The sequence below is a fragment of the Lampetra fluviatilis genome, chromosome 40, assembly GCF_964198595.1.
Source record: "Lampetra fluviatilis chromosome 40, kcLamFluv1.1, whole genome shotgun sequence".
NCBI classification, from domain to species: Eukaryota; Metazoa; Chordata; class Hyperoartia; order Petromyzontiformes; family Petromyzontidae; genus Lampetra; species Lampetra fluviatilis.
Window position 1 is genome coordinate 328,309 of NC_136314.1, and position 27,997 is coordinate 356,305.

The following is a 27,997-nucleotide window of genomic DNA, read 5'->3' on the forward strand; positions in this document are numbered from 1 at the left end:
GGCTAAACAATGTATCAATAAGTAAAGGCTAGACTAATCACGTTATCACTGTCTATGGAAAAGTCAGCGAATTTGGTGCCAAAGTGAGTGCATAGGGGCCCAATAAAATGGGGCCCGATTAAATTGGGGCCCAATTCACAGACTTCAGGCACAAGTCATTAAATTGTGGCCCAATTCACTGATTTCGGGCGGAAGTCAGCGAATTAGAGACCAGGTCAAAGTGAGTGAATTTGGGACCAGGTCAAAGTCAGTCAATTGGGGCCCAAATTCACTGACTTCGGGCATGAGCCAGCGAATTGGGGACCTGGTCAATACCAGTGAAATTGAACTGAATTGAATTAAATGATGACGTCACCCTGATGCTGTTCTATTTAAGACCGGAAGCAACAGGAGAGCTTCACTATACTTGCCCGATGAAGCTGATTGTAATTATCAGCGAAACGTCGTAATACTTAAATTTTAAAATGCTGTTGATTATCTCTTCAGCACACCGGTGGGCTAAAGAAGTGAATGATTTAGTCCATTGAAAAACGTGACATATTTTTTTACTGTTTGGCCGTGTCGGGTGGTGGAGGGTTACGACACATTTATAATTAACGCGATCTAACCCAAAAACCTTTATTATAAAAATGAAATGCCAGGGGGGACTTTCTTGCTGCAACAATCCACCCACCCCAACCCACGTGCCACCCCCTGACGCCCATCCAATTGGCCGGAGAATCCGAAGGGCACGGGGCCAATGAGCGTCGCTCTTGCTGGGTTCGCATGGAAACCCACGCGAGCGTTGAAGGCTCTGGGCTGTGCAAAGGCCTCTTCGCTCAAGTGGCCACGGAAGCCGCATTCGTTTTGTTTGCTTTGTTTATTTCGCGTTAATGTCGCACGCGTTGTCAATTGAGGACCCTGCCGCAGACAGTCGTTGCTGATGAACGACGTGCCATGAACCTCGGGTACGGAATCTTTACTGCTGCTGTTGTCAGCGATTGACGATTGACGCTTGTGTGTGTGTTTGTAAGACGGGAGCCGAGTTCGATGCCAGCTCACGGCCAACACCGTTGACGATTATCTGAACCGGTCCTGGGTCTCCCCTAGGTCGCCTCGGCCTCAAATGCGTACCTGGCGCGTTGTGTAAACATCGCCGGCTGGGCGGTGTCCCGGCCACCTATCCTCGTGTCGTGTGTCGTTCCCACCTTCATAGGTGCTCGCGAACAGTGAGCCGTACAGTGGGCCTCCTGTTAATGTCCGAGTGTCGTGGACTACGATTACAGCTGCCGAATTGTCGACCGCTTGCAGGAAGAGCTCTGCACGCCGTGTCGATTGTTTGACCATCCTTCACCACTTTGGGCGGCGGTGCGGGTTGGTGAACGAGGATGTACAGAGCTGGTTCTGATAGGCGCCGCTGATGTTATCCGTAACCGAGAATCTAACCGCTGCATCACCGCTCCCGTTAGCAGAAATGCGGATAATGTAGTGTGTAGTATTATAAACAAACATGTCCCATGCAGTCATTTACCGTGCAGGCTGTTGGGACGACGTACTAATTTCAGGCAGAGTCTACCTATTAAGGGTGGCACAGCACACGTGGGTTTTGTGATGTTTACACATCAAGCGCAATCCTCGTTTATGGCTGAGTTAACCTGGGGGAGAAGGCACCAAGGCAGCGTGATTGGGACATCACCTTGCCTCTGGTGTCATCCGTGGCCAGAAATGCACCTGAGGTTGGGAAAAAAGGAAATTGTCAGTAGAACTCCACCGCATTTCTCCATTTAATGTATATTCATAAAAAAATGAATATCAGCTACACAACTCTTTCGCGATTTCAACATTCTGCGTCTCCCCAGAAAGTCAAGCTTGTTTGATAAATGTGGCTAGATTTCCAGATGTTCTTGGCAAGAGCATTCCATATAAACTATGGGATCCTGTTCAACACAAACTCGTTATGCCTTGGCGTGCAGCATAATATACGGGGGGGGGGGGGGGGGTTGGGGGGACATACTAAATGAGATTAACTACATTTTGGGTCTCCGCATTTAAATATATGTCCCGAGTTCGTAGCGCAGGTCACTGTTAATCGTGGGCTTTGCCAATGACATCGACCATGCGCCTCATGGAGCTTCATCGAGTGTGTAAGTTACTGTGACAAGTGCCCCTAAAGAGCTCCACGTGTTGGTAAGAATGCCACCACTGTGTGTGGAATGGCCAAGTACAACACCAATTCCAAAGTGTGCCTGCACCAGTCCAAGGCTAAGTGAGTATGTTCAAATGAACTCCGGTATTTTTATGCAGCATTACAGCTCATTCTATTTTATCCTATGGCCAACCTTCCGATTTCGAACTATTGGCTCGAAATCGGAAGGTTGTGAGTTCCAACCCTGGTTTAGGAGTTGGCTCCATCTGGGGCCGACAAATTGAGTACCACTTTATGGGAATGTCGGCGTTGGTTGCCCTATGGATAGACTCGCCACGGACACAGAGACGTGGAATCCCACTACTGGTTAGGAGGTGTAAACAGCAGAGAAACTCATTTGAGCAAGAATTGACGTTGACCAAATCACATGTAATGTGCCTGATCTCAACAGCTCCCAGAAGCTTAGCAGGATTTAAAAGCCTGGATAGTGATAATTGTTTTTTTACCCTTTTATCTGGCAACAAAACTGACACCTTTTTTACAAGGAGCCATGTTTGCATTGACCACAATACATGCGGTCGGAATGCAAACAAAAAACACAACTCTGATCATGTATGCACTGTCCTGGAAATTGTATTGGTCCACACCCGAGACAGATTTTCTTAGAGTCTAGTCTCACATAGTGTTGGACCAGATGACGCCAAAAGGCGCACAGCTCAAAGACAATGCACCATCAGAGTATGAGAGCTCGGGGTAAGCATTTACACCATTGGAACCTCCTTTGCCAGTAGCAAAATATGATAATTGGTTTTTTACCCTTTTATCGGGCAACAAAACTGACACCTTTTTTTGGATAGCCTGGATAGTGTTTGGATAGGTGACCGCTACGGTCAGTTTGTTGTGAATAGTTGGTGGGCAAAGGAAGTCAGTGTAGCAAAATCAATTGCTGGACTCTGGTTCAATGCTCCCACGACTATGGTTCCCATCTACGACCCACACTGACCAGCGTGGTGAAGTATGGTACAATGACCTCCACCAACTCGTCCCATGCGGAGTGTCCCGCATCCATCAGTCGACTGAGAAAGGACTCTACATATACATTATTTATTATTGGCGGTTTGTTCTTGCCTGCAATGTAGTAAAGTCCACTGAAAATGTGTGTGTTGATTTACAGGGATGGTCTGAAGTTAGAAACCCAGACATTGGATGGCAAGACAAGGCTTGTGATAGCATTTCATGGTAAAAAATGTTTTACCGGCTATTTTTTTGCAGATTTAAATGCAGTTTTCCCCAGTATTTTGAAGCAAAACTTGAAAATGTACGTTTTAATCAGATATGTGTGTGTATGTGAGTGAATCGTATAACTTTTTTGACACCGAGCATTACTTTTGGGTGCGCCTCACTTTCCATAGCATCTTATAATCTGGTAAATATGGTCATCCTGCACATTACAACGTGTTCAGTGTGCTATTTGTAAAATATAAATGGTAATATAATCCTGTTTTCAAAACCGAATGAAGATGTTTTTTTTCCTCTTACAGATGAACCCTTGAATAAAACTGCAAAGGTAATTATACAGAAAGCATAGGCTTATGCATTGTCATTTACATTCTGTTTAATTTAAAATGTATACCATTTCATTCTCATGTTAAGTTCGCATTCCAATATTGGACAGTTTTTATTATTATTTGTGCTTGTACACCACTATCGGTGCAATCCCTTATTTTTTGTTTAATAATTAAATGCAGTATTTTATCATCAGCCAGGATGAATGCACTGCTGGAATAAGGCTTTTCTGAGCTCATCCCTCAGAGTTCTACGATGCAACAGTCCATCTAGCGCCTGAAAATGAGCTGACTTCATTTCTCCATCTCCACGGCAAACGTTTCAGTTGGATGTGTTTCTACTTTGGCTACCACTGTTGTTAGTCTAAGCCACTGGCTATCATCATTAAACTCTTCTAGCCCTGCGTTCTGCCCAAGCAAGCCCACTTAGTTTTCTTAACAGTCAATACATTTTCTCGAACTTGCATATTTTCTCTTAATCATGTAGTCCTATTTCTCTCTCATTGTAATTTCAAGCATGTACATCTCCAGACGTGTATGCACTTTTACTTATTATTGGGGATTTTTTTTTATGTTGTTTTATTTTTTTATTTTTTTCCTCGAATAGCTGAACTTAAACTTGAACCTAAACTGAACTTAAATATGAAATGCAGCATACCATTGTGCCTGAAGAACACCATTTGCTCACAATGTACATTACCTGCTGTGATGAACGGATAGGTGTTGTGCATGGTGCCCTAATTTACACACTTATTTTAGGGCACTTCCCAGTTGAAGAAACGGAGATCTCCATTTAGGTCGAGGCTCGTGAGGGAGGCACATAATGGCAGTGTTAGGCTCGGAGCGGCAAGTGATGGAAGTTCAAGCAGAGGGCCAAAACCCACGCCCTTTGGGAACAGTCAAGCTGCACAGAGTCGTGCGGACATCGATCAGAGGACTTCGAATCCAACCGAAAGGCTCAGTGACCCACAGGCAGACCAGGGTCCAGTCCAGTACAATCACACTCAAAAGGCAAGATTCAACCAGAATATAAGTACCAATGGCCCACAAATCAAGTTGCTGCAATTGAATCAACAAAGTAAAGAGCAAAGGGCCATTGTAAATGGACAGACCATCGTACTCGAAAATGGACAGAATCTTCAGCAGATGGGGAAGAACAATAGAGGCAGGTTGGACAAAAACACAGCCCAGCAAGAAGTGAAACAGAGGTACGGTATTTGATTTACTGTTCATAATGTGCAAGTTTATGTACGAGTTCTCTCTTCTAGCATTTGAAATGTTTCAATATCAGAGTCGTATTTTGTAACTTCCCTCATGATGTCATTTCCAGGAGACGTGCAGGAACAAATCATTACCTTTGCGCAATTCGTGATTCGTCACTGGTCAGGATCGTGATTAGACTCACGCTTCAATTCGATGTAAATTTTTTGGTTTCATGTAAAGGACTTTAGTGACTTAGGAGATCAAGTGAAAGCATTGCATGGGACATACACACATTAAAAAACCGTTCTTATGCAATTTGCCACATGAATACTGAGCATAGAAAACTCGAAATCTATAAATGTATGCAAAATTACACTCCTAAATACTATTGTCAGCAGTGAAAAATTAAAACAGAGCCTAAAGCTTGCATTAATGCGCCTAAAAACAAATTTACCATTTTGATCTCCAATGTTCTTTTCGGTTCTGTACGATATTCAACATATTGCTCCCCATGATTGGAGCTTCAGGAATGGAATATTCAGGAACTGAGCCAAATGTTTGACATCAATCCGGACAATGGGCGGTAACTTGAAAACATTGGAGAACTATACAGCACAACCGCTAAAACTTTAGCAATTATATGGCATAGTGGGATTTATTATTATTATTCTGCTTGTCTACCCAGGAAAGCCAATCTGAGTCCCTTGATTCTTTTTCAGGAGGGTTCTGCCAAGTATGTTTCAGTAGGGGGTGATGATTTGCTACGTAAATTACAATTGAATAGCAAGTGGGATCTTGTTATGAACATACTTATCACCTAATAGTGTTGAAAACTTATTGAATGCCCTTTGTTACACGACCTTTTAAAATAGCAAGTGGGATCTTGTTATGAACATACTTATCACCTAATAGTGTTGAACACGTATTGAATGCCGTTTGTTACACGACCTGCTTACCATCCCATCGTTGCATCTCACTGTTGTGTGTTTTTTCTGTTACGTACATTTTTCTGTGAATTATATTTGATGGTTTTCGCCCCGATTTATTTTAGCTTTCATCGTTTACATCATTGCTGATGTCACTTTCGCAAATGTGACCGTTCTTGCGTGTTGAGTTCCCACCTGTTTAAACAAAAGAAACTTGCTGTTTTTTGTGTCTAATCTGTCCTTTTCCCTCGTCGCATGCAATAGGCGCGGCCTTGCCAATGGGAGGCCAGTGAAGGCGGCAGACGCGCGGGGGCACGGCGATAACGCCCAGACGGGGAGCTTCGGCAATGGCTTAGTGTGCCTCACCCAAGAACAGCTGCAGCAGATTCTAGCATCCATCGGGCAATCCGTGAACAGCAGCAACACTGATGGTGAGCAGCCAACCGTGTGTCGTAAGTTAATACGGCCAACGACCGTCGATTTCTGGATTCATGGGTGGGGAGGGATTTGCAAGAATAAAACAAAAACACGGATCATGTAAAATTATCTGAGTTAGGTTATAAAAAAAAACAGTTTAGTTGAAGATCCTGGCAGGGTGTGATGGTTTGCACACTGGACTTGCAATGCAGAGGTCAGTGGTTCGATTCAATCGCCCGGCGCGGCAGTTAAAACGATGGGCCACATTGGGAGCAGAGGGTAGTGCACCACAGTCCCTGCTTGTATTATACTTTACTCCAACAACTACACTCCCTGCCCTTCAACCTGCACTGACCAATATGGTGAGGTGTGGTCAAACAATCCTCATGACCCACACGGAGTGGAGAGGCCCTCATCCAGCAGTGAATTGACACCAAGCCGGACAGGTTCAATGGTACCTATAAGTAGCAGACGTGTTCTGTTCTTTGGCTTTATCCTGAAGAAAAATTACAGAAGTCAGACTTAAATGGCGTTGGTTAATGGTGTATATCTGCTGTTGGTGTATGTCATATTAAAACGTTACTCAATAGCTGAATGTTCTCTTAAAGTACACACTTATATATAAACATTCACACCGCATTAAAAACCTTGATCTATTAGTTTATTTATGAATAGTGATTTATGTTTTCATTAACTACTTCACAGGCTATGGCTGAGGAGTAACCAGGGTTACCCAATGGATATTGTCTTTTCTTGAAATGTTGAAAGATTAGTTTAATTTTTTTCGTAACATCCAACATATCCATAATACAGGTTTTTTTGGGGGGGAGGGGTTAGACCGTGTAAATATAAATGTGTCGTTAAACCCGCCACCACCCAACACAGCCAATTAGTAGGGTGTGTCACGTAAACAGAACATACCAATTCATTAATAGTATAGCACACCAAAAAAAACCTGTATTATGGTTGATATTGGTCGCGAAAGCCTACGAGTTAAACTGATCCAACACATCACAATAAATAAGGTGATGGTCTTTGTATACAATTTAGGTTCAGCACCTTTGGAAACAGAGCTGGACAAGGAAAAGGATATTGTTCAGTATGACAATGAAACCAAGCCTGGAGATGCTTCAAGGTAATCAACTGAGTGGTTATGGGTGCTTTAGGAACTGCTTTTGTGAGTGTACAATTGTTGAAATAAAATATGCTATCATTAGAGCGGAGAATTTCGAATAGTGCCACTTGCAATTTTTTTACGGATTATTTGTTTACGTCATTAGGTTTGATTATCATTCTTTTTTGGTTGAACAGAGTTTACCTGCGAATGACTGATGCATCAGTGCACATATACTGAGAGTTGAGTGTGTACTTTAAACATTGTACCCATGGAGTCTTGAAGTGTAGTTTTAATGCCAACACAAGGACCCCTCCTATGCTTAGCGATTTGGAAAAGGCATCTGAAATGCTATTTTTTGTGAGGCTTTTAGTTTGATTGGGGTAACTTAAATAAAGGAAAATCGGCCCTCACTTGCTTACAATCATTTAAATTAACCTGGTGCTTCATTTCGTTGTTTCTATTTAAGCTCGGCTGCTCCATTTGAGAAGACGCAAGGAATATCGGGCAGTGTCTTTGGTATGTTGGGAGAGAGGGAGAAAGACCGAGAAATACTTCAGGCAAAGAAAGCACAGTGGAAAAAAGAGCTGGGTAATGTATTCACATTTTGACGCACACACACACACAGCTACATACATACACGTGCACTGAATAATAATAGTAGTTGCATTGAGCATTTTACACTTATTATAAAAGAACGTATGCTCTACGAATACAAAGATTTGTGTTTTTCCAGAATATGAATGGTGCTACAGTGGTTAACGCATTGCACTGTGAATCCATCGACCATTCCCAGCCATGGCTAACACCAGTGGCAAGTGATATTTGAACGAGCACTAGGCCTCATCTCATCTTCACTCACCTGTACCGTACAGTGTGGCGAAGTATGTATGGTCAGACAAGCATCCCCATGACACGGTTTGGTGAGGCCTTCATCCATAAGCGGGTTGACAAACAATTGCAATAATTACTCACGTGAAACTCCGGTCATCCTCACAGCAGCGGCTTTTGGCTAACCATTGAACAAAGACGGTCACTGCATCGCGAGCTTCTGCAGCCATCTGGAACACTCTTCCTTCCGATATTAGGAAGCCACCGGAGCTATGCACTTTTAAATGTAAATTGAAAACGAATTACTTAAACGGCTTTTTGTGTTTAGTTTGTTGTCATTCCCCCGCAACTCCGATTAGCTTTGTTGGCTACGTGCGGTGCGAAAGAAGTTCAACATACATAAGTACTGCATGTGCATTTTTTCTAACGGTGAACTTGCATTTTGGAATTGTCAATGGAATGCAATAATACAATGAAACTCAAAGTGAGGGCAAATGCTCAGTCAGATTCAAAGGGAAGCCTAAATGCTTTTGTGCAGTGTCCCACGTATTAAAATTCCACACACATACCTTTGTCGCGTCTCTTTATTTCCTGCGCACATTTTCAGATCAACAACTGGCGCTGAAAAACAGTGGGAAGAAACAGGAGCTGGAGGTCAGGGAAGAGTGGAACCCCTTTGGGAAGCCAGGGGCAGGAGCTCCGGTCTTATCAGCCACCGGACAGCCGCTGACCACGTTCAATCAGAAGGTATGCTCAATGGAATACAAGAGGATCATCTAAGCTGTCGATCAGAATCAATTGAAAACTTGAGCTTCATCGTTGGATTTTAAAGTTAGTTCGAGGGAGTTCTCATCCGTTTTTTTAAGTGGTTTGATGTAAATTGGTATTAAAAGTACCACTTTTTAGAAGTAGTACCTGCAAGTAAATGTTCTAATAGTCACCCCTTTATGCATTCGGCATATGGAAATCACAATTAGATTTTTTTTGTGTGTGGCAAATACCAATATATGAACAAATATCTTACTCAAATCACACTTTTCTCATTGCATGGTTTTTTAATGTTTTTTGTTGTAAAACTCCTTATCCAGTTTTCAATCTTCTATAAAGATCACTCCAAGGTATGCCAAAGACTGCTTATCCTCGGTGTTTTCAAAGGGCATCATTGGGTTTCAAATTACATTCCTTTTCATGCTTCTCGCAGTCACATTAGTGCCAATGATTAGCTCGCCCCATGTGCATGATAGTTCCAACAAGTTCTATCTTTTTCACAAAGTTTTTCACCACTTTCCCATTATCCACGCTGCAAAAGTGGACACTTGTCCACGCTGCAAATGATGTGAGCTATGTTGTGAATGTGAATCTATAATTGCTGAAAGCTGACTATGAAATAACTTTAGTTGACAATATGACGTAAATTAATTATTTAATGAAGCCATGTAGTAGTGGTGACCAGACTTCATATGTCATACATTGTGTGAATTTCATCATTGTAAGTTATTTGTTTTATTATATCTCCTGTAAAAAAAAAACATATTTTGTGATTTCCTGCTCAATTGAGCATCTCCTTTTTATAGCCATGGGCCAATGGTGAAAATTCCACATTGCTTTGGCGGAGGCGAGTCGATTCATAGGTCAACACTGTTGACTTCCCCACAAAGTGGCACTGATTTTATCGACCCTGCATGGATGATGAGTCAAGCCCAATCAGGAATTGAACTCGCAACCTTCCGATTGCGAGCCGCTCATTCTGACATTGTGCCATCCGGTTGGATCTTGGTAGTAATCATAATTTTTTGAAAGAGAAAATGTATGCTTTAATTACAAAGTTCAAACTTGACTTGTTATTGCTATTGACGGGCTAGCTTGTGATTATAAAGATAATTTTACATTTCATTTCAGGATCAGGATGTGCATTTTTACGGTGCTTAAATGGCTCAGCAACTCGTAGGACAATTCCAATTGCCCTGCTGTAGTCTGGCCATCCTTGGGCCAAAAAAAAATTAGAATCTTTTTCATACTTTTTATCCGCCTGTGTCTGCAGCTGCAGGCCACTTTGAACCTTCCAGCACATCAGCCAGAATCTGGCTACTTGACAGTGCCTGCAACATCCGCCCAGGGGACAGCAAGTGGTGCCAGGAACACTGCCCAGGACTCCATGGCAATGGGGCAGACACAGAGCTTTGCTTCCAGTGACCTTCCCGCAGCAATTCGCTCTTCCTTTGTCATTGGGGTGAGTACTTTCAAGATGCATACTTTATACCTTGCATAAATATGAAAGTATATTACCAAATGATCAGAAACTAAGCAGGATCGAGCGTGCAAAGTCATTGGATAGGTGACCAGCATCTATCAAACAGGTTGTCATAGATATCACAGGGCTATGTGATGGGCAGCAGAAAGCAGTATAGCAAAATACATTGTTGCACTGTATTTTTTATATGCTCCCACTTGTATGCTTGCTGCCTTCACCATCCTGCACTGATCAGGGTGTCGAGGCATGGTTAAATGACTCTCATGACCCACACGGTGTGGGTAGGCCCTCAGGAAGCAGTGGAGTGTCAAAAATGGCCGTAACTTGTCCATGTTCTATTCCACCTTCTGTTGTTTAACCCTCGGCCCAATGGCCGGGACTTTTGCTCAAACTCCCTCCAATCTGTCTGATATTGGGCTTTCTTTTGCTGCTTAATGTCACGTCATCAGCCAGAACTTTTCTTCTCTTGGCATCTGTCCCAGCATCCTTGCATTCCAGGACTTGCTTAATTAAGCTTTCACCACTGAGAATGGATCCAATCCACACAATTATTAAAAATGTGTTAACGCACACACTTTGCGTTCACGCTCCGAGAGAGAGAGAGAGAGATAATGATTGAGTGTCGTGGGAAACACATTTACAAGTGGGAACGCAGCCTGAAACTGCGCCAACCATTGCATATTGGCGCAGTTTCACCCACTCCGTTAATTAGTCCGTGTACTTGTTTTTATACATCTTTCACCTTTTTCTACAGCTTGCTTTTGCTATTAAGTGCCTCTAAATCCAACCAGCATTGTGTCGCATGTATTCTGCGTGAATGCATTCGTTTCGTTAGTGAATATATATTTACAGGCATTTAACATCCGATAACGACCGCTTGTGTTGCGATCGAAATGTCGTAGTGTGTTTTGTTATTTTATTTGAACCTATCTACTTTACCGAAAGACCCAAATCATATTTAACATCTCTCTTTCGGATTAACAGGAGGCAGCCCCCAGGGATAAACCTTTCAGCGCCTCCAATAGGGAGAAGCAGCAGCGCTGGCGAGAGGAGCTGGAGTACCAGCGGGAAGAGCAGCGCATGCGCAGACAGCAAGAGAAAATCTGGCTCAAGGGGGTGAGTACTCTCCTCCACACAGACATGTAATAAGAGCCTATGTCCGGCTCACGTGGTGATCGGCTCTGCCGGTCCTGCTTTACAGCCAATGGGGGGAGAGCCTGGGAGCATGGCCCTGGCGTGATCAAGGGATGCCAGCTAGGGTGATTGGTTCTGCTGGTCTTGGCCTCAGCCAATGGGAAGACAAGTCAGGGGCGTGGTCCCGGGAGTTGATGGGGAATCTAGAAGATTCGGCGCAGGCTACCAAGGATTGGCTGGAGCGTACCACGCGACCCAGGCATTTAATAAGGGGGGAGATGAACGACACGTGGTCAGACGAAGAACGAAGGAAGAGAAGGGCCACGCGCGAGCGGGGCTCCGAGTGCCACGTGGCGGTGCGTCTCTCGTGGTCTGTCTGCCCACTTCCCGTTGCCTGCCAGCAGCGGGGAGTACTTGTGAACACACAAAGATCCCCCGTATAGCCTCCAACAGACTATTCGGGCACGTGCTGCTACTGAGCGCCTATTAAGTCGGGCACGGCACATGAGGGCCTGGGTCGCTAGTACCGTGCGCGGCCGTCTTTGTCTCCCCAATGTTGATGTTGGCACACCGCATCCAGGTACCCATTTGAGGCTGAGTCAATATAGGGGAGGCCCGGTCCTGGTTCAAATATTCAACGCTGTTATTGGTTATTAGTGGGAATTTAACTTGAGTCACCAGCTTCATAGTGCAGTGCGCTAATCGCTGCATTACCACACAAAAAATACACACACACTCACACTCTCCAGAGTGTATCGTTTGAGCTATAGACATTGTGTATTTAAAATGTTGTTGTGTTTTTGTCCAAATCATATTCCAGTTGCTCTATCAGTCATGCCAGCAGTGCATTCGAGTGTGGCTATAGAGGTGACATCGCTCAGCTACTTATGAGATCCCTTCATTTGCCCGTTCTCCACACGCGTGTCTCTCATGTGACCTGTTGTGGAGGAGCGAGTCTTGTGGCTATCAAAATAATTATATATATTTTTTTGTGTCCACGCAGCTGGATATATATGCCGAATGAAGTGAACAAAATGTACTTCAACTATTTTTTTTTGTTCTGCCTTTGATGTCCAGCCTAAGTCCACCACTTGATGAACAGATTTATTCATGGTTGGTTGCATGGATTTGATTCCAAAATGTCAGCAGTGCCAACTCTGTGCTCTGACAGGCTTTTAATCATCTCAGCCACTGATCCACTTCATAGGCTGCAAGAAATCTAGCATTACCCTAAATTCTAGCTTGATGACCGCTTAGGTTTTTGCGGTTGTGCTGTGTAGCTCTCCGATGTGTTTCCACGTTGTACCGCGCGTTGCTCAGCACGACGCCCAACATTTTACTCCCATGTGATGTTGCCCTGCATCTCGTGGTCCTAATTAATTGTTATTCTGGCTGTGCAATCGCCATATTGTGCAATCTTTCCATGGTATAGCACGATAATAATCTCAGCGCACCGGTGCTGACATGACATTTCTGAATCCTCTGACACCCAGCCCCGAGGCTTTAACATAGGTTATTGGTAGTGTTGAATCAGTGCTCTAATATAGGCATCAAGTACACCCTGTCCTAGAGCTTACGTGTGCTTAATCGGAGCACTAACATGGTCATTATGAGCTTCCTAACAGCCGGAGAGCTTCCCAATCCCATGTGGGGAGAGACCCATAGTATGGGAGTTGGGCATTCCTGGTTATTGGCCAGATTACAGATGGAATTCTGCCCCCGCGCTTTGTCACAGATGAGATGAGTTCTACTGCATTATGATCTGCTCATCTACCGGTGACTGCCTCAGTACTGAGCCTACTGTGCATGCACTTCTGTTTGATTAATCCCTCTGTCATCGGCACGTTCAGCATTTACATCTCCTCATTGAAGGATCAGGATAATGCAGACTGAAGAATCCCATCATTTTTGACCAAGATGTTTTGGGTGTCTCTTAGCCATATTTAAATATGTTGGGGGGGTGTCCGTACACCCACAGTGGCTGTGACACCTGAGCCGATCGCTTGTACATGGGAACTCAGGTGTGCTGGTGCACAGATCAGCATTACCACCTGGACAATGTGTGTGAAGAATCCCATCATTTTTGACCAAGATGTTTTGGGTGTCTCTTAGCCATATTTAAATATGTTGGGGGGGTGTCCGTACACCCACAGTGGCTGTGACACCTGAGCCGATCGCTTGTACATGGGAACTCAGGTGTGCTGGTGCACAGATCAGCATTACCACCTGGACAATGTGTGTACCTATCATATAGTTTTTGCGTGAGTCTCAATATATGTAGTTTTGCGCAAACCCATAACTTGGGGTTATTGCGCACTGCTATCGGGCTGATAGCACACGACATACGACTGTTGTGTTTTTGCCAAAAACTGCAGGCAATTTATATAATTCTGACTTTCTAATTTCTTGGAGCGCTTGATCCTTCTTTTTACCCTCTCCCATCATAAAGTTGCCTCTGGCGAGTTATGTCATCTTGCTGTATGTCATTTTCAAGTTACTTGCCATTGCCGTGTTATCGTTGGGACATGTATGCCCGCTTTGATGATTAAGGGACGGAATCGATTTGGTACACTTAATTGTGGCTTATGCAAGCTCATGCGGGCTTATGCAGAATGCCTTCTTTATCCACAGGAAGCGGATCAAGGAAAATGGGAGGCGCACTTTGATTCGTTCAGCCAGAAGCCCTCTGTTGCGCAGGCTGAAACCCACGGTGCGGTAACTTCGGTCCGCCTTGATGCGGGGAGGACATTTCATCCCCAGGATCCACTCCACAGTCCTAATGTGCCCTTGACCGATGCTTCGAAGCTTCCTTCGCCGAGAAACAGGTAAATAAGAAAGTTGACATTGATGGAGCCACGCTAATCGTGCTTTAAGGGTGAAAGGTGGAGCCCTACAATTCTCAAGCCACTACTGGCGGCAGGGTCTTCACTCGGGAGTCGCTGTAGAGGGTAGTTGGCCTACACTTCCACACTGGCCAGACAACTTGGGTGAGGTAGGAGTACCCACACTTGACCCCACCACATGCCACCTGCCAATCGACAAACTGGTGCACCGATTTATAAAAAAAAAAAATATTTGTATTTGATCAGGTAAGACACACTGAGCTATACAGCTCTTTTTCAGAAGTGACCTGGCCACAAATGATAGCTCAACGAAGTGGCTTACCACGTGGAAATTTACAGCAGCAAAATACTCTTAAACGCACGTGGAGGGAAAAACCGGAGGACCCGGAGAAAAATCCACATGACCACGGGGAGAACATGCAAATGCCAAATATACAGGCATCAGGGTCGGGATCGAACCCACGACCTCCTGTGTATCAGGCAAGGTAGTTAACATCTCGCCACCGCAGGGAGATTTTAAGAACTTGCACCATTGCCGCGCCGAAAGATCGAATGGAACCGGCGACCTCTGAGGGCCACTGTGCTATTACACCTTGGAAGGAGCCCCAATTGTTGAACGACACGTGCATAACGAGTGTGTGAACCGCAGATGACGTTCAGATTGTTTTTTTAGTTATTGTCACCTTGGTTTCACTGTTGTTTTGACTTTCAGCCACTTGAGAACAATGACAGCCCTTCTGGATCCAGCTCAGCTTGATGAGAGGGAAAGACAAAGGCTAAAACAACTGGAGCATCAGGTATTAGTCACACATTTTTTTTTTTACATTCTTGCACAAATAGCTCAACGTATTGCTTATTTAAAATATGGTATTATGTTTGGTTCATGTATAGTGACATAGAATCGGTCACGTGGCAGCATAGCGCTGCCTGCTGGCAGGGAAGAGGATCTGCAGCTTACAGCAGCCCTGATTGACAGCAGGCCACGTGATTGACCAGAGAGGGATCTAGAGGAAGGGTCACGGAAAGGGCCCGTCGAGAACCCGCTAGTAGGTTCCAGAAGGGGGCGTGGCCGGGGGCAGAGCCAGGCCACGCTGACATTATAAGAGGGGCCCCGGGAGGGGAGCTCGGGGCTGTCGTGTGGAGTGGGGTCCCCGTCGTGCTGCTGTTGGAGTCTTCACCGTCTCGGCGTCGCCACAGTCAGGCAGTCTACCAGCTGTCTTGCCTGGGAACCGTAGTTACGAAGTGTTAATAGTCAGGCCGTGTTAATAAACCGAGTGCCTCCTACTCTTAGTGTCTCCGAGTCAGTCACTGCACATGTATATGTATAGTACTGATGGGCACAAATGTGTGCGATTAGAATATAATGGGTGGGGATGGAGCAGTGACAAGTTGCTTAAAGTAGTGTAAGCCGTATAGTCCCTTTTCAATCCATTTCTCGATGAAGACTGCCCCGTGTCTTGTCAGTCTTGAGGTTTGTCTGATCATAATTCGGCACCCTAGTTGCTGCGAGTTGGTGAAAGGGAGCGCCCAGGACTCGTTCTGATATCACTCACCGCTGGAGTCAGCCATGGCCGGGTATCAAACCGAGGTCTCCGGGTTCTTCATGCAATAGGCTAACCACTGCACCACCACTCCTTGCTGGTTAAGAAATAAACAATAAATAAGAAATTAAAAGGACAACTTAATGTTAAGCAGCTATCACAATTAACCACTTCAATGAAAGGACACGTGATATTAAGGGGCATTTAAATTGTAGGTTTTCACAGTTATGCTGCATAGCTCTGTGATGTGTTTTCGGGTTGTACGATGTGTGGACATCATGTCGAACAGCACGTGGTCAAAGGCACAGTCGGAGAGCCCATTAACCTGTTGTTGTTGTTAAATGGGTTACTGCAGTTGAGCGTGCAACGTCGCGCGTTGTTCTCAGAAAGCGATAGCCAGCCAGGTGGAGGAGCGACGTCGTCAGAAGCTCCTGGAGGATGAGCGACGGAGGTACGAGGAGGAGGAGGCGGAGAGGAGGATCGCCGAGGAACGTCATCGCCTTAACAGCCAGTTTAAGGAGGAGCAAGCCAAGCTGCGGCAAAAAGAGGTGCGGCGATTTTTCACACATTGGCGAAGAATGAAAAATACGCGCTGCATTTGTGTTTCAGTGAATGACTTAAACAGCCTTGGTGTTGTTGAGTTTTCTAGGCCCTGAATATGCACGTGCTTTATGAACAAATGCCGATTGACTCTAAAGCGTTGATTGTGTTGCCGGATGATCACAGCCTAACATGTATGCTTTCGTGACCAATATCCACAATTTACGTTTTTTGGGTTAAATCGTGTAAATGTAAATGTGTCATTAAACCCGGCACCACCCAACACCGCCTTTAGTCAGGTTTTTTCTCGTGAACAGAACATGCTAATTCGTTACTAATACTGAACACCGGTGTGTTGGAAATGTTGTTGTCCTTACCCCCCACCTCAGATTAGCACGGTTGGCTACGTACGGTGCGAAAGAAGTTCAACATACATACAAACGTAAAGCATGTCTGGGCCTTACTCATTTGTGGGCCTCCTGTTTTTCCCGTGCAGGAGAATCGGACCAGGAAGACGGAGAACCTGTACCAGAGTGTTCAGAGGGCTCAGGAGGAGGCCCTCCGTGATAAGCAGGAGCAGAGAATGAGGGAGCTAGCTCGCAAAGGGCATGACGTCTCCAACCTCCGTCGCAGCAGGGAAGGTCAGTGGTTGAATATTGGTATGTTAATTAAAGAAAGGAGCACACGCCAGAGCAAACGAACACTGGCCAGAGAAGGAGGGCGCAAGAAAAATCATTTCATGTTGATGATCCATAATAGATTTTTGGATTAAGGTAACATTGATCTTGCCAAATTTGTCTCGTTTAAAATACTCCCAACACCAAACATAGCCAAAAAACAATATAGGCGTTTAACTCGCCGATTATGTATTCTTTCGGCCAGTTATTTATTTATTGTTTCAGCTCACCAGTAAGTTGAAGAACAATTCTCATAACTGACTTGAACAATTAGATATGACATGTATCGTATGTACACAGCTTAATGTTTCTTTAATGTACATTTTAGAGTAAAATGTATTTATATGCTTAATTTTAAGTTGCAAAATACACCTTGTAGTTTGTATCATTCATTTGAACACTTATAGTCGACATATAACCCTTGCTTTACTCTCAATTTCAAGGGATGCCGACTCGTGACGGCCCAGTTTACGTGGCCGTGGAGGAAGGAACGGTTCGGCAGAGGGATGGTCACTCCCGCTCAACTCTGCGTGTCCACGAACCAGAGTCGTCCATGAAGGACATGGCTGTGCAGACAGGTTTGACCAGATTATTACTTAACATGCTTGTAGTCTGGAAAGCTGTGCTGTGTATATCTGCAGTGACATCGGGGATGTCACTGTATGGTGCCGGCCCGGAAGGATCGTGCCGTTCTATGTTCCTACATCGTGGACAGCACCGTGTTGGTGGCTGTGTTTCGCACCAGCCCTAGCGGGGCTTGGCGAGCACGGGGACAGTGCGGGCACCACGCACAGCGTGTGGTGGGGGCTCTCCCGAGGGGGAGGGGGTGAGTGTCAGCCCAGGGGCAGGGTTGCCCCGGGCCATGGCACTCTGGTTGACCCGTAGACACGTGATCCGGAATGTCCACACAGGGGGCCCCAGGTAGGGGGGGACGAGTGTCCGGAGAGAGCTCTTGAGAAGGATCGAGAGGGAACGAGAATGTTCAAGAAGGCGGGCGGGGCCGAGGGCGGAGCGGCCCCGACCGTAGGGGGATATAAGGCGGGTCCCTGAGAGGGACTGGGGTCGCTGCATTCTACAAGCTGGAAGCTCAACATCTGGAAGCTGGAAGCTCCACGTCTCAAGCTGGAAGCGCTTCGTCCTACGAGGGACCACGTGGTCGGAGACCCAACCCTTCCTAGCAGTAACTCCCCTGTAATAGTGTAGTTAGCTGGGTGGTCACCACCCTAGGGTGTAGTCTGGTCAAGGGGCAGTTACCTCTTTGTGTTACGGCGTTACAAATTAAAGTGTAGCCTCTAAAAGGAGCAACGTCTGCGGCTCAGTTGGACACACTACATATCGATGAAGGTACGCCTGTGTCGGTGTAATAGTTCGCACACCGGGCTTACAGTCCAGGGGCTGCCCTGGGGCCTCTCTCGACGTGGCAGTTGAAATGATCGGCATGTTTCTTAAACCCCCCTTCTTCCTCGGTCCACCCAGCGATATCAATTTGTACACGAGAGTCGATCGGCAGGCTGTGTGTGTGTGTTAGTGGGCACTCCCTCGTCCAAGATATCTGGCCAGCCTGGAAGAGTAGGCAAAATACCCATGAGAAGGGCTCTCTGCAGCCCCCTCCAGCGGAGGCTCTTCCACCATCAGTGGCATGAGCAAGTAATTATCTTTAGTTTACAGCTGAAAAAGGGATGGATTGGAATTTTTTAAAGATTCCTTGAAATGTTTCATTAAATGTTCTTTGATAATTAGAATTATTTATTTATCTTAAATGACCAGCTGACCCGGATGCCTGAGCGCTGGGCTGGAACCGCTGAGAGATCCTGGGTGTGAACCCAGGTAGCTGCAAGTGAATTTTAAACAATTTAAGATGCCATAAACAAAATATGCAATGTTTTTAGAAGTGTGTTTTATTTGTGTTGTTATTTATACTAATGGCTGGTGGCCTGGTGCTGTATAATACATTTTGTTGATTTGTTGCTGTAATCTACTGTTTATGTTGTAATTATATAACATTGTTGTGCATTTGTTTCCGACAGTGGAGTTGCAATGTGAACGTGTCTTTAATTTGACCCCCACCCCTTTTAAGTAATTGGTCCCCTTTTATCACAATATCCCCACGATTCCACCTTCCTATAGCAGGGATGTTGGGTTTCCAGACTGACTGGTATGGTTAGGTAGTAGTTGCCCGCAATGCAAGAATGTGTTTCAACTTGAAACGTGCGCAGTATTTAATTATTTCTTGGCACGCCCAGATTGTACAGCAATGGATTGCTGCCCTGCCCTCTGCTGTCTACCACGTGAACTTGCAGCTTGCACTTCATATAGGAACACCCTTTTTCACGTTTGTTGCCCAGAGTTTTGTTACGTATATAAATATTTACTTTTCTTGCCTTTGGCTGGTTGCTTTAAAGATGCGGACACTGGAAGATCGGCAAGGGGCGGCGACGGAACGGGCCGCGTCTTTGCGGACTCCACGCGCCCTCCCGCCACGCCGCACGTCCCCGCAGAGTACAGCAACACCGGAGTCATGTGCAGGAGTCGCATCGACAGGGAGAGGCCCGGAGGAAAGGGAGCGGACAAGCAGAGCGGCCACCACCATGAGGAGGCGTCTTTCAAGACGCTGGGCCAGAGCGATGCCGCCAAACGCAAGAGCCCGAGAGATGACGCTGAACTGAAGCCGGCGTGGAACATGACCACCAAACCTGTTGTGGGGTGCGTTAATCCAGCGGGGTCAGTAACGATTACCTTCACTGTTTTCTTCGGCGGGTTACTGGAATTGCAGTCGATCACGTGTGATGATGTTAAAGGTTAGGTGCGTACGTAGGTATGTATGTTGAACTTTTTTCGCACCGTTCATAGTCAACCGTGCTAATCGGAGGTGCCGGGGGAAGGACAACAAACTAAACACATCAAGCAGTTTGAAATAAATTCGTTTTCAATGTAGATATCAAACTGCATAGGTCCAGTGGCTTCCTAATATCGGAAGAAAGAGCGTTCCAGACGGCAACAGAAGCGCATCTGAAATCACGTGATGCGGTGACCATCTTTGTTCGATGGCTAGCCACAATGTTGAATTTCTTTCGCACCGTACGTTGCCAGCAGTGCTTATCAGAGGTGATGAAAGAGAAAGCCTACTGATTGATTGTTTTTCCCGTAAGAAAAGCTCATCTTGTAACGCCATTGTGCTACGTGACCAGGTGACTGTTTATTAACATTTCGTAGGCTGCCAGCTTACAAAAGTCGAAAATGGTTGATGCATTGCTGGTGATGGTTGCTGGCAACGATTACCGTAACATTTCCCGAGCAGTTCAAGACCTTAACAAGCACCTTAGCTGTGAGCCCGAGAAGCAGAGGTCGCAAACGGGTTTTGATTCCTTACCCGTACCCGTACCCGGCCGCACCAGGGTCGCAAATGGGTACCCGTACCCGTACCCGGCCGGGTACGGGTACCCGTTCCCTACCCATACCCGTACCCTACCCGAAATGAGTGACAAACGGTTACTCACCAGTGACTCACGGCCTACCCGTACCCGTACCCGGCCGCACCAGGGTCGCAAACGGCTACCCGTACCCGGCCGGGTACGGGTAGCCGGGTATCGGGTAGGGTACGGGTATCGGGTACCCGGTTGCGACCTCTGCCGAGAAGACGCGCTGGTTGTGTCTTCCGAGCAGAGGCGGCGCAACCCGAGCCTCTGATAAGTACCCCAAGGCTCTGAGGAAAAGGGAGATGGAGCGGGAGGCGCGCAAGCAGAGGCGGCAGGAGCAGCTGTTGGCGATGGTCAACAGGAACGTCGTGAGCAAGGGACAGGCCCCCGCCAGCGACGCCGCCCGCCAGGAAGACGCCGGGGAGGCCGCACACAAGCAGAAGGCCTCGCGGGCACTGCCGTCACTCGCGGACAAGACGGGACTCCAGACAAGGGATGTGCAGAAAAAGGCGAGCGAGTGTTTTTTTTTCCAGCAAATGTAATACTTGTACAATGTAAACAAATAATTATCGGACAAGACGCCTCCTTTCCATCATTATTTTGTGTAAACTTAAGTGTAATTTGCTTAGCTAAACATGTTTTTCTTACAGAAACCATTGACGGAACACAACAATGCAACCCAGAGAACTCAACAAAGCAATGCCGAGTTTTCAAACAGGTACTTTGAATTGCTACGAAACTAAATTATTTGACACAGACTTCTCTCGTCACAATTTGCACAGTGACAGGAATATTTCATATGTATAATCTGTAAAGGTGCTCGGGGCATTTGAAATTAAGTCTCGATATTACAGTATTTAAATAAAGACTGTGCTGGTTCTATTAAGTCTTGACACTCCATAGAGTCTCCAGGGAGGGCTGACGCTCACTGTTACGTATCGATCCTGTGTTATTGAACACTGTGAAAATTAGACTGGACTCACCGCCAGTTCCGGCGCTCAGACACAGAACGCAGGGGCAGCAGCAGAAGGAGGAGGCGGGCGAAGGTGGCGACCACGCAGAGAGGGGGGGTGCCGGCCACACGCCAGAGGCGGTTCACATCGCCTCCCACCGCTTGGCTCCGCTGCACGATGCCGGGGAAGCCGGAGCTGGGACAGGCCAACGCAGCCGGCAAGCCCCAGCGAGCAGGGCCGGGCAGACCTCCCCTCCGAACGCGGCGTTTGTGCCATACCTGCGCAGCGATGATGTCCTCTACCTGGACCCCGACGCGCCCATGTCACGCCCACCAACCAACGAGTCGCAGTACAGATACGGCCGTGGTACGTGGAGATGTCTCTGCACCTCCGCGATGGACACACTCGGCGTCAATTTAAACTAAACTATTAAACCAAACATTTTTTATTTTACCAGGCAAGGCTCCACTGAGCTTACGTAGACCTTTTTCAGAAGCGGCTTGATCATAAATGATAGCTCAACGAAGTGGCTTATCGCGTGTAAATTGATAGCAGCCAAACACCCTAAACGCGTGTTGCTAAATGTGGAGGGGAAAAACCGGAGGACCCGGAGAAAAATCCACGCGACCACGTGAAGGATATGCAAACTCCAAATATACAGGCGTCAGGCTTGGGATCGAACTCACGACCTCTTGTATACCAGGCAAAATAGTTCACATCTTGCCCATAGAAGGGAAATAATAAAATAATAAAAATAAAACATAATAAAATAAAAATTATCACGACCCACAACACAAGCAGCCAGCCAGGTGAAGAAACAGAGCTGTTGGAAAGACAGCTGCCGAAACGTCGTGAGAATTTTTATTTTATTATGTTTTATTTTATTTCCCTTTTACGTGACTTTACCGAAAGAACCAAGAAGATTAATCCCTGCAGTCACGAAAGCTTTAAATCGAAAATGGGCTTGGTCTGTACCACTTGGGATGGCAAATGCAACTAGTATCCACCATGGAGAGTCGATCATGGGCAGAGCGCTTACCCTATATACTATGTTTTATGTGGATACTTCAAAATAATTTTCATATTCTGAAGATTTTTCATATCGTATTTGTTTTTTTCTTCCAAAATTGCCACATAACCCGTCTTTTAATGATTTTAGTTTTTCGTAAAAACTATCACAGTGAACTTGCTGTGATACATTTCTGTGATCGAGAGACGAAAGCTCTAAAATCACTGTTAGCGTATGCCACCGTAGCTGGAACTAAAACATTTTTTTTAGGACCAATGGCTCAAATGACCACGAAGTCTTAAGTGAATTCCTGCTCGAATGAGCCTTCAGACGTTGCTCATCACCATTATATAGCCCAGAACCAAGTGGTGGAATTGCTCGCCAATTACTGCACCAGGAAAATATAAACGGATTATATTAAGGTTGCCTTTTAGTTCATTTATTTTCAGCTCCGAAACATACATGTTCCAGTTTGACATGCAAAGAACACTCTTGTTTGATTCAATAACACGCTTTACTCACTATATTAGCGTGTGTGTGTGCTGTGCGATTGTGTCCTTACAAGTCGCGTGACAGGTTGGCTCGGGACATGCCTCTCGTTGAAAACTCAACAGCTGCCAGTCTCATTAAAAATTAGTTTTTGTTGTTTCTGTGGCAGAGGTCGCAACCGGGTACCCGATACCCGTACCCTACCCGATACCCGGCTACCCGTACCCGGCCGGGTACGGGTACGGGTACCCGTTTGCGACCCTGGTGCGGCCGGGTACGGGTATGGGTAGACCGTGAGTCACTGGTCAGTAACTGTTTGTCACTCATTTCCCATCGTCTTGTCTCTTCTCACAATTCAAGTTCCTAGAATCAACCCACCCGCGCCTGCAACATGGCTTCATCCCAGAGGTCGCAATCAGGTACCCGATACCCTATCCGTACCTGGCCGGGTACGGGTAGGGTACGGGTACAGCCGGGTACGGGTACCCGTTTGCGACCCTGGTGCAGCCGGGTACGGGTAAGGAATCAAAACCCGTTTGCTACCTCTGTTCTGTGGACAGGATATTTGGAGCAGCGGAGGCATAGTTCAGAGCAGTCACGCGATCCTCTTCTCAACCCGGAGCTGCTGAAGTCTAAGGACAGACAAAAGGCTATTCTTGAGGGGCTATCTCAACTCAGACAGGTACAGTATGGCATTAAAGCATACAAAATGTATTTCAATTATACTGCTTTCAACATCTAATTCTTACATTTCTTTAGTGTGGGCAATAAAAGGCAGTGCAGCAAACCCCATTGTTGCACTGTACTTCCACATCTATGCTCTCTCCAACTTTGTCAACCCGCGCTGTCCGGCGTGGTCCAGTTTGATCAAATAACATGCACGGCATGTTGAAGCCCTCATTGAGTAGTGGATTAACAAACTTGCGATACGTGTTCATTTCAATCTCTGGTTTGCTCCCACATGTACGAACACTTATTGCTCGATACTCTTTGGTTCTTTCGGTAAAGTCACGTAGGGAATAAAATATAAATTTAATCACGACGTTTTGGGCGCAACACAAGCGTCCGTCATCAGGTGGAACAACCACAGCAAGAAACAATTGCTGAAGTGGGCAAAAGGGCTGTCGTGACAAGAGGTTATATCGGTAAGAGAGGGGGAAGGAGCCAGGGAGGAGAGATAGAGAGGGGGGTGTAGGCTAGGGGAAGTTGAGCACTGCTAGAGGGATTAGGAGCAACTCATTGGTCGACTTTGGCCAACATCCCAATAATGGACCACAGTAATTGTTGGTGCCAGTTCTGGCCGCATTCCCAACTCTCTGTGGTTTTCTGCTCCTGCGAATCATTCTGTCCCTGTGAGAGTGAATGAAACGATGTGCATTATAATTTCTGAGTTATAAATTCCTAATGTAATTTTCCACTCTGCTTCACCGACAGGGCTTGCTGATGAAGCAAAGGGAGGTGGAGACCTACCTGTCATCACCCATGCTTGCTGAAGATGTCTCTCAGTTTCCAATGCAGAGCGAACCCAGCTAAAGCCACAGCAGCAGATGCCAGCTCTCTTAACCTATGAGACTTTCTGCACTTTATAGCAACATCTCTTTGTTATCTCTAAGAGTAACTTGTAATATATTTATTTTCCATTGGCACATCAGAGCCACACCAGCACAGGGCCCAAATGATCCATACAGGTGGTTTTCCACTGGCTATTTTCCATCCTGAGCCAGAACTTAACTGTCCTCACAAGAAAACTTAATCTGGCTTGGGGCCAAGCAGTGTGTGACATCAGTCAGTACAACTCAAACATGCTGTCTCCACTTGCTCATTGCGTGTGATATCAGCGGCACAGCTCGGGTTGTGCAGTGGAAAAATAACCTGGCGCCTCCTGAGCCATGCTGAGCTGGCTCCGCACGGCTCTAGCGTGGCTCAGTTGTACAGTGAAAAAGAGGTTTTAGAAAACAAAGATAATGTGCAGTAATATTTGCGTTGTATGTGAGAACTTAATAAAGATAAATTTCGTGTAAAGTGTATATTTAATTTTTTCAGTGTGTAAATTAAACAATTCACTCGTTAATCCTCCTGGTGAAGCACACAAATCTTTACATCGTGTGCAACAGTCCAATGATGCCAGGAATAGAACAAAACAATGGAAGCTTTTGCCGATTGGCCATTACCAGGGAGTCGGAAACCAAGGTAATAATAGCCGTTTTTTTCGAATTCGGTAAAAAAATAACTCAATATTTCAAGGGCCGCAATGCACGCGGTGGATACGAGACGGTCGTCCTTGATGAACAACGCGTCACGAAGCAGCCCCTTAAAGAGCCGCACGCGGCTCCGGAGCCGAAAGTTGCCGACCCCCGGCCATTACCATCACCGCAGTTGTTTACAGGAAACCAATTGTGTACTTCTGTTAACATTAGCACTTTAATATCTAATGGGTGTAACGACTTATATAAAGTAAGCTGCTCTTGTCAGGGCTGGATTAAGGTTATGAAGGGCCTCAGGTTAATAGGAGGGGAAAGAGTCGAAGTATGTATCACATATTGCAAAGGTGTATGAAGTCACCAAATATTTATTTACCCATGTAAAGTTGACATGTATTCCACTCAAGGTAAATTAATCAGACGTGAATCACGACACTATTTCTTCTAAATTTTTTCCCTCCCCTGGCTTTAGCTGTGGCAAAGTCACGAATTCACGAATTCCGTCATCGTAATTCAAAAACAAAACACCACTTCCGATGGCCTTGCTGCCACCGTCGCTCAGCTGTTACTTTAGTGTCAAATGAAGGACCTAAAAGGAGAGCCTACAAAGCATGAAGGCCAAAGCCCTTATTTGCCTATGGGGTCAATCCAACCCTGGCTCGTGTGAAAACTACTGTATGCTTATTCGCTGTAAGTTTCGTAACATTTAAACATTTTGAATATCGCATCGTCTAGGTCTACATTTGTATATACACTGTACTGCAATATGTCTTAGTGGTGCGAAATGTTTCAAATCCAGACAATTCTGCATGGCATCATTTACAGTTTTTTTAAACAGCGTGATGTGATAGGAACTTACGTAGCGAGGCAGTGAAATCCGTTGTGCTGTACTTCTGTGCTGGCACATCTGTGACCTCTGACCTCACCAACCCACACCTCACCACTTTGGTGAAGTGTTGTTATCTGACCTCGTCAACCAGTATGGTGAAGTGTGGTCAAATAACCCCCGTGACCCCGACAGCATAGGGAGGCCCTCATTTAGCAGTGGGTTGACCAAAGGGCTGCACATGACGTGGTGGATGTGTATTTCCACTACAATTGGGGTGCAGAAGATGACGGCCACTGTACTTGTGTGAGCAATTGCCTAAATGTAGTTTGTGATTGCATAAGTTTGTAACCCTTTGCAGTGGACCATAGCAAAATGTGATGTCTAAAAACAAACTGGACTGTAATTATTGACATTTTTAACTGTGAAAAATTGGATGTTTGTCTCGTGATTGTACAGAACGTGCTCGCATATCCAACTTGCAGGGGGAGGAGGGTGAGGCAAATGGGTAAAAAGGTCAGATCCGTGAACATCTATAGGATACCATGCATGCTCAAACAGGTTCCTGGATTTAAATTGAAGTGCAAACAGCAGAAAGTGCTTTACTGTGCTTTATAATTAAGCGGATGTATGTGAGATTAAAATTGCTGAACTGAATGAAACGGTGGGATTTGTGAACATCCCTGGGAAATGACAGATACTCTATGCACAAATCACACACTGGGTGGTGAGCAGTTGATAACACTGGTCAACACACTTTTTCTGGCATAAGGTATTCCAACGGTTTTAAGGTAATTTTGGGGTGCTGATTCCAAATCTGGCATCAGTCTATCACATCAGGTTTTTGAGATATCAAATATTGCATTTTCAATTAAAACTGCAGAAGAAAAATATTAAATGAATGTGGATATCTACATAAAATTATATTTTAAACACACTATCCTAAAAATACAGCACCATATTTTAACACTAAAGCAGTCACTGAGTCGCAACAACTTGCAATCATAAGTGACAGAGTTAATTTCGGGTAAAATCAATGAAAATGGGGTATGCCGATAGCATAAAAATGAGATGTGATAGAGCAAATCTGACATCAGATTTGGAATCAGCACCCTGAAATTAGTCTAAAACAGCTGCAAAAGTCCAGGCCAGAAAAAAAAAGATTTTCTTTTGTTGACCAGTGTAATTTGGGGTGGATATGCGACGTGCTTTATGTTCATAGCATTGTGAATCTTATTCTTGGTTCTTTCGGTTAAGTTACGTAGAAGGGAAATAATAAAATATTAAAATGAAACAATAAAATTCTCACGACGTTTCGATTGCAACGCAAGCAATCATCATCAGGTGTGAAAACCACAGCAAGAAAATTTGAAACTTTATTTTATCCCTTCGACGTGACTTTACCGAAAGAACCAAGAATATGAATCCCTGCAGTCACGAAAGCTTTAAATCGAAATTGTGAATCTTGTTCTATACAAACAAATCCTTACCACCTATTATAATTAAATGATTGCCAAAAAATGCAAAGACGTGGATTGCAAATACTGCAACAGAGTATTAATTGACGTGCTCAACTTAGAAAAATAAAGAGTTTAAATGCAGACGTGTATCGCCCAATATTATTTACAACCGCTCTCACACACAAATGCCTCCTTAGATTCCGAAATACGTAAATGTGTTGACAAAGTTGTATTGATGCTACGTTGTGGACTACAGGTTCTACGGATTACATACAAACAAATGAGAAGACAATGTAACACGTAGGCTTTCGCGACCAATTCTGGCCATCTAACCACCTCAAAAAAACCTTTATTATAAATAACATTTGTTCGCAAAACTTAATTTTTTGTCTTGGTGTGCCACTGATAACGCAGCAGCAGCAGCAGCATCACCAAATTCAAAGATCATACCTATCAACAAAGATTCGTTCACGAAG

The 27,997-nt window shown here is 45.3% G+C and overlaps 1 protein-coding gene across 3 annotated transcripts; it reads left to right on the forward strand.

The window, feature by feature from the left end:
* Nucleotides 1-720: 720 nt before the first annotated feature.
* CCDC66 (coiled-coil domain containing 66) lies at nucleotides 721-27,636 on the forward strand. Of its 3 annotated transcripts, none has more exons than XM_078874812.1 (21): nucleotides 721-947; nucleotides 3,300-3,364; nucleotides 3,667-3,692; nucleotides 4,450-4,898; nucleotides 6,084-6,250; nucleotides 7,287-7,371; nucleotides 7,820-7,941; nucleotides 8,789-8,928; nucleotides 10,223-10,411; nucleotides 11,417-11,548; nucleotides 14,198-14,391; nucleotides 15,122-15,206; nucleotides 16,337-16,498; nucleotides 16,987-17,131; nucleotides 17,611-17,745; nucleotides 19,570-19,888; nucleotides 20,831-21,092; nucleotides 21,234-21,301; nucleotides 21,556-21,902; nucleotides 23,595-23,716; nucleotides 24,469-27,636. In XM_078874812.1, the coding sequence occupies exons 1-21, from the start codon at nucleotides 937-939 to the stop codon at nucleotides 24,565-24,567; spliced, it is 3,324 nt and encodes a 1,107-aa protein (XP_078730938.1). In that variant the 5' UTR covers nucleotides 721-936; the 3' UTR covers nucleotides 24,568-27,636. The 3 variants fall into 3 exon arrangements, with proteins under 3 accessions (XP_078730938.1, XP_078730940.1, XP_078730939.1); XM_078874814.1 differs by having other exon boundaries at nucleotides 21,586-21,902; XM_078874813.1 differs by having other exon boundaries at nucleotides 19,570-19,870.
* Nucleotides 27,637-27,997: the final 361 nt, after the last annotated feature.

Coding starts and splice junctions, on each gene's coding strand:
- CCDC66 (XM_078874812.1), top strand. Junction 19,889..20,830: donor GGGTGCGTTAATCCAGCGGG/GTCAGTAACGAT, acceptor TCTTCCGAGCAG/AGGCGGCGCAACCCGAGCCT. Junction 21,093..21,233: donor CAAGGGATGTGCAGAAAAAG/GCGAGCGAGTGT, acceptor TTTTTCTTACAG/AAACCATTGACGGAACACAA.